Source organism: Vitis riparia, chromosome 15 (assembly GCF_004353265.1).
Source record: "Vitis riparia cultivar Riparia Gloire de Montpellier isolate 1030 chromosome 15, EGFV_Vit.rip_1.0, whole genome shotgun sequence".
NCBI lineage: Eukaryota > Viridiplantae > Streptophyta > Magnoliopsida > Vitales > Vitaceae > Vitis > Vitis riparia.
Window position 1 is genome coordinate 7,617,273 of NC_048445.1, and position 19,298 is coordinate 7,636,570.

At 36.4% G+C, this 19,298-nt stretch overlaps 1 protein-coding gene across 4 annotated transcripts; it reads left to right on the forward strand.

Annotated features, from left to right (window-relative positions):
* Positions 1-639: 639 nt before the first annotated feature.
* LOC117932199 lies at positions 640-14,480 on the forward strand. Of its 4 annotated transcripts, XR_004654121.1 has the most exons (6): positions 640-879; positions 9,741-9,849; positions 10,499-10,766; positions 12,606-12,759; positions 13,183-13,315; positions 14,168-14,480. XR_004654121.1 is itself a non-coding variant. In XM_034853308.1 (5 exons), the coding sequence occupies exons 2-5, from the start codon at positions 9,766-9,768 to the stop codon at positions 14,169-14,171; spliced, it is 510 nt and encodes a 169-aa protein (XP_034709199.1). In that variant the 5' UTR covers positions 644-879; positions 9,741-9,765; the 3' UTR covers positions 14,172-14,480. The 4 variants fall into 4 exon arrangements, 3 of the variants coding, with proteins under 3 accessions (XP_034709199.1, XP_034709201.1, XP_034709200.1); XM_034853308.1 differs by lacking the exon at positions 13,183-13,315 and having other exon boundaries at positions 644-879; XM_034853310.1 differs by lacking the exon at positions 13,183-13,315 and having other exon boundaries at positions 663-879; positions 12,615-12,759.
* The last annotated feature ends 4,818 nt before the right edge of the window (positions 14,481-19,298 follow it).

Below are 19,298 nucleotides of genomic sequence, written 5' to 3' on the forward strand. Positions count from 1 at the left end.
TCTTGAAGGAAAACCTTTCAATATAAATTTAATTTTATGAAATTATGGAACGTGTCTTTTGAAAATACACTCTTAGTATAAATTCAATTATTTCAATGGATCATTGATACAATTTAATTTTGTAAAATTATAGAAAATGTGTCTTAAGAAGACATCTTTAATATAAATTGAAATTTTTTATTATGAAACTGATACAAAAACTGCAAAAAATGTCTATTTAAGACACTTTTAATATAAATTTGATTTTGTAGAATTATAAAAGGTGTCTCTTGAAGAAACACTTTTAATGTAAATTCAAATTTTTTTAACGTGTATTATTGATATAAAAATTGTGAAAGGTGTGTATTGAAAATACATCTTCAATGTAAATTCAATTTTATGGAATTATGGAAGGTGTCTCTTCAAGAGACAACTTTAGCGTAAATTCAATTTTTTTTTTAACATTTATGATTGATATGAAAATATAAAAGATGTCTCTTCAATAAACACCTTTTAAAGTAGCAATAAATGCAGTAGATTTGGAATTATTTTTCAAAGTGCCATATTTTAAAAATTATTTTGCAAAGTACCATTTTTTAAGAATTATTTTTTAAAATGACCGTAAAAGTTAAAAAAGCCCTAATGATGCGTGGGCGTGCAATTTCGATGAAATATCATCCATATTTCAAACGCTAGTTTTGATTTAATCAAAATAAAGATAGAGAGGAAAATTGTTCTCATGATTTGCTTCCCCCTTTTTATCTCTACTAAATCTAAAAATCAAAAGGGCCACTCGCTTCTCTCACCCGATGCATCAAGGAGCCCTTTTCTGAAGTTGCCCTCCAGACGAGAGAATCCTAGAAAGGCCCTATTTTCCTCTGCCACTCTCAGTCCTCGCAGGTACTAATCTAATCATGCTATTATTATCATTTTTTTTTAGCAACCCCCGTTTGATTCCCAAGAAAATCCATCCCCCATTTGATTTCCGGGAAAATTCATCCTTGTTTGATTTCCGAGAAAATCCATGCAAAACCCCCGAGGAAAACCAAAAAAAATGCTTTTTTTTTTTTTTTCGCTCCCTGTCTGTTCTGGATCTGTTCTAGGGGTCTCTTTGCTTTTATGCCATTGGATTTAAATTTCTCGAACCCTAAATCCACGATTTTTGAGCCAGACTGAAAAACATAACCTTTGCCTGCAAATCATGATCAGATTACCAAATAGCATCTTATGTTTTTTTTTTTAAAAAAATAAAAAATTGGACAGATTTTGTATCCTGTGCGTGGGCTGGACTGGTAGGAAATCTCGAGAAATTTTCCAAAAAAATCGGTAAAAATACCGATAAATACCGAAATATCGGCGATATTTATCAAACTTACAGAACATATATTTCACTTGAATATCCAACTTCACTAATCACTATGTACATTTACAAAAATATTACACAATCAATTGAAATATCACTACTAAATTATTAAAATTAAATCTGATTATTATAATAATTTCACATGTTAAAAAAATATAAATAAAGTTAATTGAGTGAATCACTCAAAAAAATTATACATATTATGATAAAAATATAGAAAATAAAATTTTAAATTTTATACTTTGTATTGATAAACTCTTTTCAACAACATATCATTTTAATTTGACTTTGCTGAGTTACTAATTTTGTTAAATGCTTAAACTGCGAGGTCTTGTAAGTGGGAAGAAGACAAAAATTTATGATAAGAGATAATTAGTTGTGAGAGAGTTGCAGACAAATTAGACAAATAAATAATGCGGGGAAGACTTTAACCCAAGAAATTTAGTAACTAGAGCTCTAATACTAGTTACCAATTTTCTAAAAACTTAAGTTTTTGGTTTTTGGGTTCTCAATATATATCATTTTCCATCAAATTTTACTGGAAAAGATTTTGTCTAGGCTCCATATAGCTTCTTATTGGTAAAACTCAAACCTTAAAACTGGAATTTAATTGATTGTCTCTCTCTCAAAGTGCGGATTAAACTCTCTCTCTAATCACCTATGTCGAGTTTCACTCTTTCTCCGTTAAGGTTTCCAAAAAAATTTTAATGAGTGTTGTATGTTTCATTTTTTTATTTTTTATTTTTTTCTGGTGGGAATATCTGGTTCTTGTGGTGCACACCAAGTGGAGCAAAGTAAGAGAAAACCAAGGTTTTTTTTTTTCTTTTCTTTATAAAAATCTCTTATTATGTGCCTGAGAAAATGGTTGAAATTTAGAGAAAATCGTTCTCTCTCTCTCTCTCTCTCTCTCTCTCTCTCTCTTGCCATTCCATTCTAACTAACAAAGGTTATCAATTTATGTTTTGATAACTCTCTCTTCTCCATCCCATTCTGACTGACCAGGATTCATGAATTCATGTTTTGATAAATTCTGAATTATGCACCACCTTTCTTCTCTACACAAAGTAGCAAAATTTTTCTTGAAATTTTGTGATTTTTTTTTAATTGAACTGTGATTTTGGTAGATATTTTATTTATTTGAAATGTTCTTTGTGCTCTTTTTCTCTCTCTGTTGCCCATGAACCATTAGAATGTGCATTCCCCATCCCATTCTGGCCAATCAAACGTTATGAATCCATGCTTTGATAAATTTTGAGTTATGCTTTTTGTGCTGTGTGTGTTTTACCTATGAATCATTTGAATGTGCAATCCCCATCCCATTCTGGCTAACCATCAGTTATGAATATTTGCTGTGATAAATTTTGAATTATGCATTGCCTTTTGTTCTACACAAAAGTAGCAAAATTGTTCTTGCATTGTTTTGATTATTTTTTTTTAAATTTAACTGTGATTTCAATAGATATTTTATTATTTGGAATGTTCTCTTTGTGACAATTCTAATTGAACTTTCATTGTCCCTAACAAGATTTTGGCCATTTTTACTAACTTAGATCACTTTGATATAATATATTTAGTTTCAAGAGGCCTTTGTCATTGTGTTTGTACTTTTTTTGAAGAGGTTCTTAATAGTGTACTCTATGGTTTATTGGACCTCTTGAATTTTTTTATCCTATGTTTAGTTGCATAGAGTTGGAATTTTAGGTGCTAGGTCTAATTGAAACACCGGTGGATTTGGAATTGAATTAAATTTGATTTGCCACAATTTGCCTATCAGAAGAAAAAGAAAAAAGGAAAAAAAAATAAAATCTCGCTATGCTACTAGTCCATAGATGCAATCCCAAAGTAAAAGTGAGGCTTTTTAGCTCCAAAGAATTGGAACTTCTGAATCGAATCCCATTCTGTGCAAACAAACATGGTCCTAAGTGATATGTTTGGTTGCATAGACTTGGGGCCTGCGAATTGGAAGTGCCAATCTCAATTCCAATGTTAGGTTGCTTTTTATCCAATGGAGATGGAATTTTGTTTACGTTATATAAACCTCTAACCCACAAATTAATTTTCGCAATTTGAGCTTTCGTAATCAATTCATTTTTTCAGTTTGGTTGTTCTAGTGAGAGTGGGAGGGAGATGAGGCACAAGGTAAGGGGTAGATGCTGGTTTGCTATGGAGTTGAAGTCTTTCGAGATTTCGGTTGAGGATGTTGGTGGGAAGCTACGTGGTATTATCTTGGAGAGATGGAGAGATTTTTCCTTGTGGATTAGGTTTGGCGAATCCAGTCTAAGGTGCTTGCTGGAAGGGTTGGAAGTGTGCTGTAAGGAGGAGAGTTTTGGGAGAGGGGCAAGGAGTTAGGAAGAGGAAGGAAGGAAATTTAGACTGGACAGGCGCGCTAACGAGGCAGGAAGGTTCATCCTCTGTTCTGTTCGTGATGTGGGAGGGAAGAGATTCTATTTGGTCTTTCCGGAGGGAAGAGGAATCCTGGGGGGTTGGGTTAAGTTGGTTGAAAAGTTGCGTTCTCTTGGTGTGGTTACCCCTGGTGAAGTTAAGGTGGGCTATGGTTATGTTGGTGATAAGGTAGGTAGGATTGGTGATGATTAGGGGGAGGTGGAGGAGGAGAAAAGGTCTTTTGCTGAGGTTACAAAGGCAAAGGTTGGAAGACTAAGAGACGTAGTGTGGCTTCAACTTGGGGGCAGAGACTTGAGGAGCAGGGATGAGCAATTGGGGCTCTGTTTGGTGGGATGGTGGGGTGGAACGACACCTCTGGTCCCTAAGTTGGCTTTGTTAAGAAGATGGGGAGTGCATCTGTGGAATTTGAAAGGGGGAGTGAGTTTTTCGAATTTGGGTGGTGGGCTTTTCCTGGCAAAATTTGAGGATGTAGTGGAAGTAGAAAGGGTGTTGAGAAAAGGGATTCGGTACTTTTAGGACAAGGTGTTTCATATTGAGAGGTAGGGGCCCGAGGTAGGTTGTTATCGGGCTGGAGTTCATGTTAATCATTGTTGGGTGAGGGCAGTGGGTCTGTTGTTACAATTTTGGAACCAGGAGGTGTTTAGGAAGTTGGGGGATAGTTGCGGAGGGTTCGTTGATGTGGACGATGACACAAAAAACTTCGTGCAATTTTAGTGGGCCAAGCTTTTGGTGAGGTCTGAGGGGAAAGACTTCCCTGAGACGTTACAGTTGGTGGTGGGCTCTTCATGTTTTGCAATTCAATTGTGATGGGAAGTGCCACCATGGGTGTCGATGGTGGTGTCGATGCAAAGGGAAGGAGAGGACAAGGGTGAGAGATGGAGGAGAGGTAGATTCACGCGTAGGGAGTAGTGTGGGGCCTTCGCAGGTGCAAGTGCAGGCTCCAATGGTTGAAGCAGCGTGTTCCAGAGGCGAAGTCAGAGCAATGAAAGTGGGTGTTGACTCTGAATTGCACAATTTAGGTATGGTTGGTGATATAGAGGCAGTTGCACGTAAAAATGGGAAGGGGAAGGTAGTTGTTGAGGAAAGGTGCTCCTCTTCTGATGTTGGAGAGAGATAAAATGGGGAAGGAAGTGGGCCTAAGGGTTACTGGGCCGAGTTCAACAAGCGTGAGTTAGTCTCTGGAGCCTAAGAGCCTAAGTTGTGAGGCTTAGTTAGGACTGGGCCTATGGGCCTTAGTAAGGGCCAAAGCTTGGTGGACAAAGAGGCTAGTGGGCCTGTGGTTAAGGGACAACCCAACTCTCTAAAGTTAAGCCAAAAAGGCCCGGTCCAGGAGTCTGTAGCTGGGGCTTTTAAAGAGCCTAGGGCTCTTGGAGTTAAGATTGTTACCTTGGAGAGGAGTCTTGATGATGCGTTTCTCGGTGCAGTGTTGATTACAGAGGCAGGAGGGAACGTCTATAGCAGATGAATCCCTACTGGAGGAAGCTTCCAGGTACTCATTTCTTGAGTCTGGTTCTTTTTCTAGCTTTGGAGGTTGGGTTTCTCCTTTTTCTTCTTTCTTTAGGGGGGATAAGGCGATGGTGGTTGCTAGTCAGGGCCTTGGGACACTTGATGAGTTGGTTGTTGAGGTTGGAGAGGCGGTTGTTGACCCATTGAGGGTGATTTGGGCAGATGGTAGGGGAGCCTCGACTGAGTTAGAAGGGGGGCCAAGGCATATGGTGGAAAAGTGTTGTTGGCAAGAGATCTGGAAAGTGGATTGGAGGGGGAAGAGAGGAGAGCCACGGTTTTGTGGATGAGTTTCGTGACTTTCTACCGATGTTTGGGAATGCCTACTGAGGGGTTTGAGGGGGAGATCATGGAGCTTATGAAAAAAATGAAAGAAAGGAAAGATCTCAAGGGCAATTTGGCTGGAAAAAAGAGGAAAGTCCAGAAGATCTCAAGATCAGATAGGGAATTGAAAAAACTTGAGTGTTCGGTGAATTATAGTGGTACAGAGAGGTGTGTGGGGGAACTACAACTTGCTTAATGAAGCTATGCCCTTTGTTTTTGAGAAGTGCATGGGGGTTATATATTTTGCTTTTTGAAATTGAGAATTATATTGTGGAACGTTAGAGGGGCCAATGATAGTGCTAAGAGAAAGGTGATTAAGGCGTTGATCAAGCCTCAGAAGGTGGATTTAGTGTGCTTACAGGAGACTAAGATGCAAGAAATGTCGAAGAAGATAGTCCGGAGCCTTGGAGTGGGAAGATATTTAGAGTGGAGGACTGTTAACTCGAGGGGTGCCTCTGGTGGTGTGTTGGTATTCTGGGACAATAAGGTGTTACAATTGTTGGATGTGGAAGTAGGGATTTTCTTAGCGTCTTGCCGGTTTAAGAATTGTGAGGATGACTTTTGTTGGATTTTTACAGGGGTTTATGGCCTCACTCTGAAGAAAGAGAGGGAAGAGTTCTGGGGTGAGCTAGGTGCTGTTAGAGGGTTATTGGGTGGCCCTTGGTGTGTGGTAGGTGATTTTAATGTGGTTAGGTTCCCTGTGGAGTGTAGTAGAGGAGGCAGACTTACCTGTTCAATGAGGAGGTTCTCTGAGATTATTGAGAATTTAGAGCTTAGGGATTTGCCTTTGCAAGGAGGTTCTTACACTTGGAGGGGTGGCTTGAATAATCAGTTTAATTCTAGGCTCGATTGGTTTTTGGTCTCGGAGGATTGGGAAGGTCGTTTTACAGGGGTTTGTACAGTGTGCCCTTCTTAAACCAGTTTATGATCATTGTCCAATTTTGCTAGACGGGGGAGGTCCGAGAAGAGGCCCTAAGCCTTTTAGATTTGAAAATATGTGGTTGAAAGAGGAGGGCTTCAAGGACAAGCTATAGGCTTGGTGGTAGGGTTTTAGTTTCAGTGGGTCTGCTAGTTTTGTTTTAGCTGCGAAGCTGAAAGTCTTGAAGCCGTTATTGAGAGACTGGAATAGGAATGTCTTTGGGAAAGTTGAAGTTAATAAGGCTTGGGCTCTCAATCAGGTGGAATTTTGGGACAGAGTAGAGTTAGATTGGCTTCTCGCTATTCATGAGTTGGAAGCTAGTGAAGGAGCAAAGGAGGATTTTAAAAAGGGGATTCTCCTAGAAGAAATTTCTAAGAGGCAGAAATCAAGGGAAGTATGGTTGAAGGAAGGGGATAGAAACGCTAGTTTTTTTCCACAAGTTGGCTAATGCTCACAAGAGGAGGAATCCAGGGGCTTGGATTAAAATTAATGGTTCGTGGTTAACTGAGGAGGATGGAATTAGAGGAGTGGTGAATGAGTTTAAGGTCTTGTTGTCTGCTGCAGGAGGGTGGAGACCCAGTATTAGTGGTCTGTCTTTTTGCAACTTTGGTGGCTGTTGAAGCGGCTAGGCTGGAGGAGCCTTTTTCTGAGTTGGAGGTTTTTGAGGCTCTAAAGGGTTTTAGTGGGAAAAAAACTCCAGGGCCTGATGGGTTTTCTATGGCTTTCTGGCAACATTCTTGGGGTTTTGTGAAGGAGGAGGTTATGGGGTTTTTCAGGGAGTTTCATTACCACAATTGTTTTGTCAGAAGTCTGAATGCAACTTTCCTTATTTTGATCCCAAAGAAAGGGGGAGTGGAAGACTTAAGGGATTTCAGGTCAATTAGTTTGGTGGGAGGGCTGTACAAGTGGCTAGCTAAAGTGCTAGCCAATAGGTTAAAGCTGGTGGTGGGTAAGGTGGTCTCTAAGGCCTAAAATGCCTTTGTGGAAGGAAGACAAATCTTGGATGCTACCCTTGTTGCTAATGAAGTCATAGATTCGATTTTGAAGAGCAATGAGGGGGTGGTGATGTGCAAACTTGACATAGAAAAGGCGGCAGATCATGTGGATTGCTCTTTCTTGCTTTCAGTTATGGGTTTGATGGGTTTCGGGGAGAAATGGCTTAGGTGGATGCGGTGGTGTATCTCCACAACCAGTTTTTCTATTATGGCTAATGGGACTTCCTCAGGTTTCTTCCAGAGTTCTAGGGGTTTTGAGGCAGGGGGATCCTCTCTCACCGTATCTTTTTGTGATTGCAATGGAGGCTCTTAGTTGCCTTCTTCAGAGAGTTGTAAATGGGGGTTTTCTACTGTCCTATAAGGTGAGGGGTCAAGAAGGTGAGGGGGCCCAAGTGTCTCATTTATTGTTCGCCGATGACACTTTGGTTTTTTGTGGGGCCTTCTCAAGATCGGATGATGTATTTAAGTTGGACTCTAATGTGGTTTGAGGTCATTTTGGGATTGAAGATTAACTTGGATAAAAGTGCGTTAATCCCAGTGGGATGTGTAGAAAACGTGGAGGCTCTAGCTGCAGAACTTGGTTGCAAAGTTGGGAGTCTCTTGTCTTCTTATTTGGGATTGTCGTTGGGTGCTCTTTATAAATTTGTAGCTGCTTGGGATGGAGTGGAGGTGAGGGTTTGAAAGAGATTGGCTCGGTGGGAATGCCAATACATTTCCAAAGAAGGGAGGATTACCTTGATTTGGAGCACTTTGGCTAGCTTGCCCATTTCTTTCATGTCTGTGCTTTTTCTACCAAGGACGGTCAAATTGAGGTTAGAGTAGATTCAGAGGGATTTTTTGTGGGGAGGCGAGGCTCTTGAGCAGAAACCTCATCTTGTTAGGTGGGAGTTGGTTTGCTTGGACAAAAACAAAAGGGGGTTAGGGGTGAAACACCTCTCTACTCTAAATAAGGCGCTTTTGTGCAAATGGAATTAGAGGTTTGCAAATGAGAAAGGGGCTTTTTGGAATCAAGTGATTAAAGGAAAGTATGGGGAGGAGTAATGGGGTTGATGTTCCAAGGAAGTGAGGAGGGGGTATGGTGTGGGGTTGTGGAAAGCAATTAGGAGGGAGTGGCATGTTGTAAGTAGTGGGCTTTCTTTTGTGGTGAGTAATGGCCATAGGGTGAAATTTTGGAAGGATAGATGGTGTGGGGCTGCACCTTTTTGTGTTTCCTTTCCTACTTTATTTGCACTAGCTGTCTCCAAGGGTGCTTGGGTGAAAGATGTGTGGAGTGCCACTGAGGGAGGGGGGAGTTGGAGCCCACTTTTCTCTAGACCTTTCAATGATTGGGAGGTGGATGAGGTGTATAGGTTTTTATTAGGTCTCAATGGGAAGTGTTCAGCAGGATGTGGAAGATAGGGTGCTTTGGATAGAGACTAAATGTGAGAAGTTTTCCATTAAGTCTCTCTACAAAGCATTAGGTTTTGACCCTTCAGTCTCTTTCCCTTCGAATGTTATTTGGAAAACTTGCGTGCAGCCTAAAGTGAGTTTTTTTGGGTGGAAGCAAGGGGGGAAAAGCTCTTACTTTGGACCAACTCCAAAAAAGAGGATGGCCTTTAGTGAATAGATGCTACCTTCGTCAAATGCATGAAGAATCGATAGATCACATCCTCCTCCATTGTGCCAAGATAAGGACTTTATAGGCTTTGTTTTTTTCTCTCTTTGGGTTGCAGTGGGTGCTGCCAGCCACTGTTAAGGAGACGCTGTTGAGCTGGAACGGGTCTTTTGTGGGAAAAATGAGAAAAGGAAGTTTGGAGAGCAGGTCCCTTATGTATTTTTTGGACGGTTTGGAAGGCAAGAAATAGTATTGCGTTTGAAGATAATGTGTTGTTCATCCAAAGACTTAAGAGTTCTTTTGTTTTCTTGCTTTGGTCGGAGACAAAATTGTTTATAAAAGATGGTCCTTTGACCTTAGTTGGTTTCATTGATTAGGCGGGTTCTCGTTGAGGGTGGGGTTTTTCTTGCTCCTCCGTGTTTGATAGGGGAGGTGTATCTTCTTTGTATACTTTGAGTCGCTGTTTTAGCGGCTCTTTTCAATACAATTTTTATCTCTTTTACTTATAAAAAAAAATTCATTTTCACAATTGCAGCAGGTTTTTTATTTCCACAGAATTGGAATTCTAGATTGAGTCTATTCTGTTTTAGCCAAATGTAGCCTTGATTTCTTATATGTTGTTGTAGTTAACAAATAATGTGAAAACGTTTCACCATTCAGGTAAGGGGTCTCATAGAGGACTAAAATGGATGAAAGTATGAAGCAACTCCAACAAGGCTTCATTGAGATTGAAATTGAAGCTGAGAATGTCCTTTTAGCTCGACATCAGGTAAAAGTGGACTGTAAATTTTCTTTTTCCAGAACTACATTTAGGGTGTTTAAGCTCTCTCTAAGACTCAATTTGTCTACTAAAAAATTGTAGGAAAAAAAAAAAAAAACAGAAGAAGACCAGAGTTTTGGAGTTTTCAATCTTTTGGACCTGGGATCTGATAAAAAAAAAAAAATTAGGACTTGGGAGAAGAGGACCTTCATTGAGCTGAGCCTAAAACCTCCATTTTGCTTATCTAATATGAAAATTTCATTTTTATGAAGCTAAAGCAGCTTAAAATGAAATCAATTGTCACAGCTGTGGTTTGTTTCAATAAATGCATTGCTGAAATCTCCAGAAATGGAAATGGAGAAATTTTTTAAGAATTTGTCTTTTTTCTGGCAGTTTGGTTTTTTGTAGGGATGTTTGAAAATGAAAATGTAGAAAATGACTGCTTGGAGTATCTGAAATTTGTGCCTTTTTTGAGAGAATTTTAAAATATGGTAATGCATGTGAGAAGCATTTTCTGCATAATTCTTTGCTTTTCATTTTTGAAAACCATGAACCTGGATAAACCTTGCCCTAGGATTTGATTTCTCCTTTTCTTTGCCTGGTTCTCCTCTTTTAATCCAATGGAGATTTATGGATTTCTTATTATGGCAAAATCTAGCTAGTTGAGAATGATAGAGTGAGGAATGGGAATAGGGAAGCCCTTACAGCACTTAGGAAGAGGGCACGGACAACAAAAACCAGTGTTCCTTCTCCTTTTGAGTCGATCATGAAGGAGATTGAGCAGCTTGAATCAAGGCCTTTGGTGAAGGAGGTGTGTGCAACCTGTGGCAACCATGACTCAAGGGAGAACACATGGACGATGTTCCCTGGAACTGATGTTTTTTCTAGGATTCCATTTCATGCTGCTCATTCCATTTTGGAGAAAGGTCTTTTGCTGGAACCTTTTCTTTTTCGAAATTAGTTGTTTAAATTGGATATTTATATAGATTTAAATGTGATATGATGGATTGTACTGTATTGAATTTGGAACTTTGGTTCTCCCCAGAATTTATGCTATGTTATAATGGTTCTAAGATTAAATCATGGGTCAATTAAAAAAACATGTCCTTATATTTGTGTAAACATTAATAAGTAATGGACAACTTCAAACTTAGGTTATCTATATGAGGTCTTTCTTGCTGTTTGCTATATATAAGATGATATGTATTTTATACAGTGTATAAAGGTACCAAATTTATTTAGTGTGCCTGTCATCTCAATTGTGGAGCCCTTTTTGGAAATGTTAAAAAATATGCAATATAAAAATAAGGTAATATTTGGAAATCCATGGAAAGGTATTTGGATGAAAAGAGAAGCTTTCTTGATAATTGATTATGTTAAAGGTCCAGTGGCCTATAAAACCACTTATCTTGGAAGGAGTTGTTTGCATGATATAAAACTTGTATGGTCATTAACCGTCAATTCTATAACCAAAAAATTTGTGTAAATTATTAAAGTATTAGAAGTCCTTGAGTTCCGTCTTTTTGTTTTAGTGTAATGCCTTCCACTTCATTCTGTGGTTTCAATCATTGCAGAAATCCTTTGTTTTATTACTATATCACTCCAAAGCAAGTTCCAAAGTGCTTTGCTAGGTGCTCACCCTTTCCAACCGAGATTGGAAAAGAGAGAGAGATAGGAGGCTGCAATATTAGGTGGACTACTCAGTGGGTAACTCTTCCCTGGTGGGATAAGGTTTTCAACTTTTGAATTGGGAGTTGTTTCTTTATGATATTTTTGACAGAATCCCATGTGTCCAGAGTGTTGCATCCAGCTGTAGGTGGAAGACCTAAAAATTTTAGAATTAAAGTGAATCAACCCTTAATTATGTAAAATAGAATAAAAGCATTCTACTTATTTTACTGAGGGCTTTTTTGCAACACATTTTGTTTAAGAAGCTGTTTAGAATTACTAGTTGAGATGCAGAGACATGGTACAACTTAAGTAAGTTTTATCCCATTTTTCTTTGTCTGGGATTTTATATGATGTTACATCACAATCCATAATGTCTTTCTTTAGAGTCCTTGACCTAGGATCCTTTTTATCCTCCTATTCTCCCACATTGCATTTGTATTGAACCATATCACTCAATTCTTGTTTTTTAAAGCAAAAGTTGCTTAATCATGTCTCATGGCAAAGTTAGTCTCAGTGCCTTTTTTCTTTCCTATTCTACTTGTCGCTAATTGGTGTTACCTAACTTCTGATGGAAGTCACTTTTTGTAATCCTAAACCTTTCTATCTCATGACTTGCTTTTATCAGAATCCTCTTTTCAGCAAGGCCTCATTCAACAGGCATGTTGCTTGGCTTCCTACAATTTATAAATAAAGCATGTCTAGCTTTATTGCTGTCCTATCGCATTTCCCTTTGATTTGATCGCTATCCATAGATACATATTAGGTATGAACTTTTCCACCTCATTCACCCCTATTTACACCCCAAACCATGTGTTGATTGGAAAGATATTAATGTGGGAAAATGGGAAGTGAGGCAATTCTAAGGAGAGAAAAACATGTAGCGTTGACTAATTAATATCACAATATGAATTATATCCAATTTGTTTGACTTGTGTACTTTGGTGCGCCTTTTGCTAGGTGCTGTAAATATATGTTTTTTTTTTTGCCTATATATATATATATATATATATAAAAGATAATATATCCTATTTGTTAAAGCATAATAATCATTCATGTTGTGATCATGTCATCTCTTTTCTTTTCAATTTTTTGAGGCAATGTAGATCAAGAACGACTTGATTATGATGCAAAGAAACTACAAAGCTACTTGAAGGAAAAATCCTTTTTAATTTCGGAGAAAGGTGTTCTTGCTGACAAGATCAGCCCTGGTATTATCAGATCTCTGGTGACCTTAACTGACAAGCCAAAGTAAGTTATTCATTTGTAAACAATAGTCAACCTGATCACCACTAATTATTTCCTTTTTTATTTTTTCTTTTTTGTTCCACATTTTACATTAGCTTGTGGACATGGTTTCACAACCACACTGGTCCCCAATGAAGAGGAATTTTAAACTCTCACAATTATTTTTCTTTTCTAGATTATGCAAATGTTCAAATTTAGCTGTTGCATCCAGCCACGGTTAAATATCTTCTAGATTTCATTGTCATGATATGGTAACCTCTCAAAGCCATCAATTGTAGCATCATCCCCCTCTAGGGACAGATAATGATGCAAAAGCTAAAATTTCCCTGTGATTTATTTTTATTTTTCTTTGTTTCTGTAACATTAAGCATAATTGTGTTTATCAATAATCAGCTTTATTGTTCACTTTTTAACATTTGGTTACAGATAATCGACTCCCAGAAGAATACCCGCACATTTCCACCTTTTGTCTTTGAAATTTACAGAAGAATGTATCTTATGTGTGTTAGTGAAATAAATTATGCAGCCCAATGATAGTTGTGGTGTTGTCCATGTTATGGTTAGTATTTTTTTACCTGACCATCAAATACAACCTCATAATTGTTATGCACATGCACACAATAAAAAGCACATGCCTGGATATGTATATTCCACAAAGTACATGTATAGAACCATGTTCCCGTGCAGTTGCTTTCTTCCACACCCCATATAATTGTCTCCCGTATATGTATGCAAAGTTCAAATCTGGGCCTGTGACCACAATAATAGCTTTAATTTGTGTTTTTCCTTTCAGTGTTTTGTGTTTTCTTCCTCACTACTCAAACGTGTTAGAAAAAGTTCAGTGTGAGGTTTCTGGGACCATTTAGTTCTATACTTGCACTATAGAGTTCAGAAGTTTCGTGGGGACTCTACAAACGGTTGAAGATAACATGTCATGCTTTTGTCTTCTTCTTTCTGTCATTCTCTGTGGTCCCTTTTCACCGAAGGCTTTAGTTTTCTCATCATTCCTTTTTCCTCTTCCTTCCCTTTCCTCTCAAGAAAATGGTGTCTTTCAGCAAGCAAGTAGTGAAATAGAAGAAAGTCTCGGGTGTCTCAGATACCTGGAACGTGTCTCAATGAATTTTGTATGATAAGAACTCCTTTGATGTTAGAGATATATTCCCTAAAGCTTGTTTAGATGCTGCAGAAAAGGAACTATTCTGTTTTAATATATTTCATTGCAGTATACGATGAATTCCGGGAAGAAATCTTCTTCTCTTTATGTTGCCATCTTTCTTGATGACCTTATTTGCATGCATGACAACATTCTAACTGATGGCTGGTGTGCCCTCAAAACACTATGGAGAATCATTGATCTATATATCGACTGTCCATTACTAGAAAAAGCATATTGATCCTTTTCCTATTTCAGGTAGAGGGATTTGCTGAACTTTCTCAGTTGAGGTGAGTGATAGAAGAAAAGCAACTTCAGAGAGATGGAAAGAGCTTGCCCTTCTTCACTGCAAAGGAGAAAATAGATAGAGCTGTAGCAGGAAAATTGGAGGCATGCCAAATGAAAGTTTCCATGTAATTATAGGAGATTTTGATGAAACTGTAATACTGATTTAAATAATAATCATTTTAAGGTCCATCCAGTGTTTGGATGTCTCTTGTTTATTGGCTGAGTGTGTTAGAAAGCTTCCCTGTTTGAGTAAATTAATAAAGCGAGGTTCAAGTCTACCTAACTTGGAGAGGAAACCTAAAAATTCGAGGGCCTCTTTGTTTTTTTGTTTAAAGTTTTAATCAACTTAAGATGTTTTACATTTCATTTTTGTCTTATTTTCAGAAATTTTATTTAAATATATAAGATAAAATTTTTTAATTTTTATCTAATATATGAAATTTGAACTATACATTGGCATCTGTTCATTTATGATAATTAATTTGAATGCAATACAAAAATAAAATGAATTTCTCATTCTCAATTTTTATGCCAATATTATGAAGAATTTTTCATGGCCTACACAGGAGTTGCAGCAGCCCAATGATTGATTACAGTAGATGTTTCATTAGTAAGTCACATGTATCCACTTGCCAACACCTAAATATAAGAACTCGATTCCATGATTGGGTTTGATGAAAAGAAAATTGTTGTCTTGTGACTGGGGATGGAAACCAGCTTCATACAGACCCCTTTTTTTGCTGATCAAATTGGGAAGGTGCACTGCACTGCACAATGGAAATTCATTTTTCTTGAGGACCACAACAGGAAAAAAGGAAAAAGAAAAGAAGGGGGTCTCTGAATTTAAGATGGAAAAATGGGTAGGGTGGGGAGATGCATGTTTCATAATGTGAAAATTTATGTAATGTGAATGTATGATCACTATCATCTCTTCCATTACCTAAGTATTGAGATGTTGACAGGGCAAAGCTTATAGCTCTACATAATGCACAACTTTCTTGGCCTGTTCCACTTTTCTTGTAAAAGTTCAGTTTCATGTTGAAAAGTGAATACAACTCTCTCCTTTCCCCACACACCACTGCTATAATACCATGATAAATATGGTTTCATTTGTTAGGTGATTTGGGTGAAGATGAAGGCAAACTTCCCACATGTGATACCAATCTTACATACATGTCTGCTGCAGCTTATGCTTTTACCCCCCACCCCCTCTCAAAATTAAATGCAACCTACCAATCTTTAAGGGCTCCAACTTACGTGATTCAATTCCTATTGTCTTATTCTCTTCCTTTCTATTTGATTTTAATCCCTTTTACTCAAATCAATTCTTACCCTTCTCCCCCTCCCTCTCTTTAGTTTTATCCATCAATAGCCATCTCAATGAACCCCTTTCTTCCACAATGAAACATGATTCATTGAATGTGAATTAGGCTGAGGAGTTTGGCCAAAGGGCTCTAAAGAGAAGCATGATGTGGAAAAATTTTCCAATCTTGGAAATGGGTTTGGGGGCTTACTGAAGGGGATTAAGAGAGAGATGGAGAAAACCCAACTGGCACCAACCATGGAGTACAGGGCTTTTAGCTTGATGGAGAAGCCCCAGCAAGGTGAGGCTGTGGTCACCAATTAGGGGACTAGAGAGTTTAGGTGGGTTGATGATAGAGAGTGATGATTCTTTCCTTTGTGTTAGGTACAAGTGATTATTCCTAAAAGTGGACCTTTCCTTTTACGTCTGTGAGGGGAACATAAAAATTAACAACCCACTTTGGTTGGTTAATTTCATGATTGGGAGGTGAAAATCTTAGCAAGAAAAAGAAAAGAAAAGAAAAGAAAATGATCACTGTAAAACGAGTGATGTTTTCTTTTTATTTTTAGGGTTCTAGTAGTTGATTAAGGTTTGTTTGTTTGATAAACTTATCATATCAAATCAAAGAATCTTGGTTGCCTTCTTGTCACTAACTTGATTAGATGTGTGTCCCTCAGTTCTAAGATAACCAAGGTCTTTGATTAGACTAGACTAAATTTCATAATTTCTTGGGAAAAAAAATTATAAAAATGGTAATTTTTTCTTCTTTTTTTTTGGGTGTGATGGGAGGGGAGGAGAAATGAGTGGACGTGTGAAATTATGAACCACGAATCATTGCCCCCCTCCTGCAATGTCCTCTCTTTCCAAAACTACTGACACATTTTCCTTTCATTTGTTGTGATTAGACTGTTTTTGTTTTTGTTGTTTTTGCCTTTCTAAGACTCAATATCTGGACTTCCCACATAGACAGACCCACCTCCTCCAACATTTCAATTTCCCTTTTTCTAATTTTTTTTGTATTTACTTTGATTTGATTGTGATGCTGCATTTATTGGGATTCCCCCCTCTATGCCTCTGCCTCTGCCTCTGCCTCACCCCATCATTCAAGTTTCAAATTATTTGTTTAAATAACAATTTTAAAAAAATTAAAAAAAAAAAACCCCTTTAGAGAAAAAATAAATTTTATTCCAAGTTAGTAACTACAATATTTTCAAATGTTTTGTCTTGGAAAATCTAACACAAAAGTTGACATCTTCTCAAATTTCATTTCACCTTGATTTGGACAACTTTCCTAACCCATGTTGGGTCAACTTGCCCCCATATGAGTGAATATTTCTTTTTCTTTTTTCTTTTTTAATTAATTTATCATGTTGGTAGATCTTTTGTCACAACAAAATTTCCAAACCCCACAAAATTTTCACCCAATTTTCCCATCACACATAATAAAATCCCATGAAATAGTTGAGACAAACTTACCAAAATTTTACCTTAAAAAATTAATTAAAATAAAAAAAAATTTACCCAAGTTGGAATTGGTGGGCCAAGATGGTTTGACAAATATGAAGCATTTAGGTCTAGACACAAGAATAATTTGTCCAAGTCAATCAAATTGGAAAAAGAAAAGGTAAAGGGAAAGGAAAAGGAAATCAAAAAGTAAAAAGAGATTTTGGATTTTGGACAAATTGAGGTGTTTTAAACTAGAATATTCTCTTCTACTTTTTCTTTTTCTTTTTTTTTTTCTTTCTAGGTTAGGCAATATGTAAATAAAAAAATTCCCCACTTCATTTATCATCTTCTCATTCTTCCCAACCCCTCATATGGAAAGTTGTACAGTTAAAAAAAAAGGCCAGTCTACTGTTAAAAAATAATAATTAAGAGATAGATATTTTTAATTTTATAAATATCTAATTTATAAAATTTATTAAAAATTAAGAAATTTCTTTTTCAGGGACTCAAGTCAATTATGAAGTCAACTCATATTAACATAGCCCTCAAATGGTATGGTGGGTATCCATTCATTTTTGTTTTAGAATTAAGATTTTACAAATGATATTTAATAAGTAGGGTGATGGTTTTTTTTTTTTTTTTACTTAATTCTAAATAAGACTTAAAATTAAAAAGTATTCAATAGAATTAAGTATCAAATTATTTAATAGACAAATTTAAGAGATAAGCAATAAGTCAATAAATTTTTATTTTTAAAAATAAATTAATTTTAATAAAAAGTAAAAAAACAAACCTAACCTTGATATTTGAATACACTTTTAATGTAGAATAAATCTTTAAATAAACTATTGAGATTTATTTTTTAAAAGATAATAATTATTAAAAAAATAAGCATTTAAAATTTTAAAATATAAATAAGTTCTTATAAAAGAGTCTTTTATATTTTTTGTACCTGCAATTATTATTATTTTATATTTTTAAAAATAAAAATAGAAAATGCATTTGAAAAACTTTGATCATAAAAATTTAAAAAGAATGATAGTACATAAAAAAGGTTTTTATTTTTATTTTTAACTTTTAAAAATATAAAATAAAATTAGAATTATCAAAAAAATATATTTATGTATATTATTTATGAGAAATGATGATTTCAAAATAAATAAATTTTTGAATCCTTTACCATAAATTCATAACATAAATCTTGCAAATATATGATAAGAAAATTAAAAAATAAATAGAAAATAAGATCTACGTGGCAATTTCTTGGAACAAACTGAAAAAAAAAAAGGTAGAGAGAGAATGTGGGTGTTGAAAAGTCTACTGTCTGTTTTTATTATTATTTAATTTTTATAATATTAATTTGGGATGAGTCTGACTAACTTAGACATTCCGTACATAAGAGTCAACGTCCGTGTCAGCCTTCCACCAAATACAACCAGACTTTCTTTTTCACTTTTTCCATTTCTACCCTTCCCTCTCCCCGTTCTCCACTTTCCCTTTTCTGAGTATTCTCAACTCGCCTCCCCGTCCTCGCACCTGTCCGTATATTAGGGGGGCATTCTCGTCATTTCACGACTGCAATACCACCGCTTTGCCGACAGGCGTTGTCTGAAGCAGCGAGTACAGCTGATTTTACGTACGCGTGCGAGTGAGAGTGGTTCGGTCGCGAATAATAATACATCGTACGTTCGAGATACGATCATCTCCTCCCCTGTCTTTTTGCTCACTTTTTTATACAGATGACCTTACTCTTTTTCCTTATTACATTGTTGACCCACTTTATCTTTTTCTCCTCCAGTCATCTCCTCCCCCGTCTTTCACACCAAGACTTTTCACTTTTATCTGGATTTATACTTGCATTTTTATTTTTCTTCCTGGTAAAACCTTCAAGAAATTTTTTTAAGGCTAATTTCCTTCCTCTCTCCTAATTTTTTTTTTTTTATCAAATATATCTACTTCTCATTTATTTAAAATTTTATTAAATGATTCTCTTATTATTTTAAAAAATACGAATGGTCATGCACTACCATAAAAATAATTATAAAATAAAAAATCCTCTAAAAATAATTAAAGTTTTATAACCTTACTGATCAACATGGTTATTCGAGTGCCAGATGCTAATACATAGATGAAAGATAACATCTAAATGGTTAAAGATAATAATTTGGTAAAAAAATATAAAATATTAATTATTTTTAAATAACGCTTAAAATTTGTAATTAATCATTTGTTTTTTAATCTAATTAGTTAAAAAATGATAAAATGGACGAAGAGGAGTAACTCACGTAAAAAAAAAAAAAAAAAATACAAGTGAGGGATATTTTGGTCAATATGTAAATTTGGTCGGTCGGT

Bases quoted from the DNA above. Each gene is read 5' to 3' on its own strand.
- LOC117932199 (XM_034853308.1), top strand. From the start codon at position 9,766: ATGGATGAAAGTATGAAGCAACTCCAACAAGGCTTCATTGAGATTGAA. The intron at 9,850-10,498 runs GTAAAAGTGGAC...GGCAAAATCTAG, and splicing joins TCCTTTTAGCTCGACATCAG to CTAGTTGAGAATGATAGAGT. The intron at 10,767-12,605 runs GTCTTTTGCTGG...CAATTTTTTGAG, and splicing joins TCATTCCATTTTGGAGAAAG to GCAATGTAGATCAAGAACGA.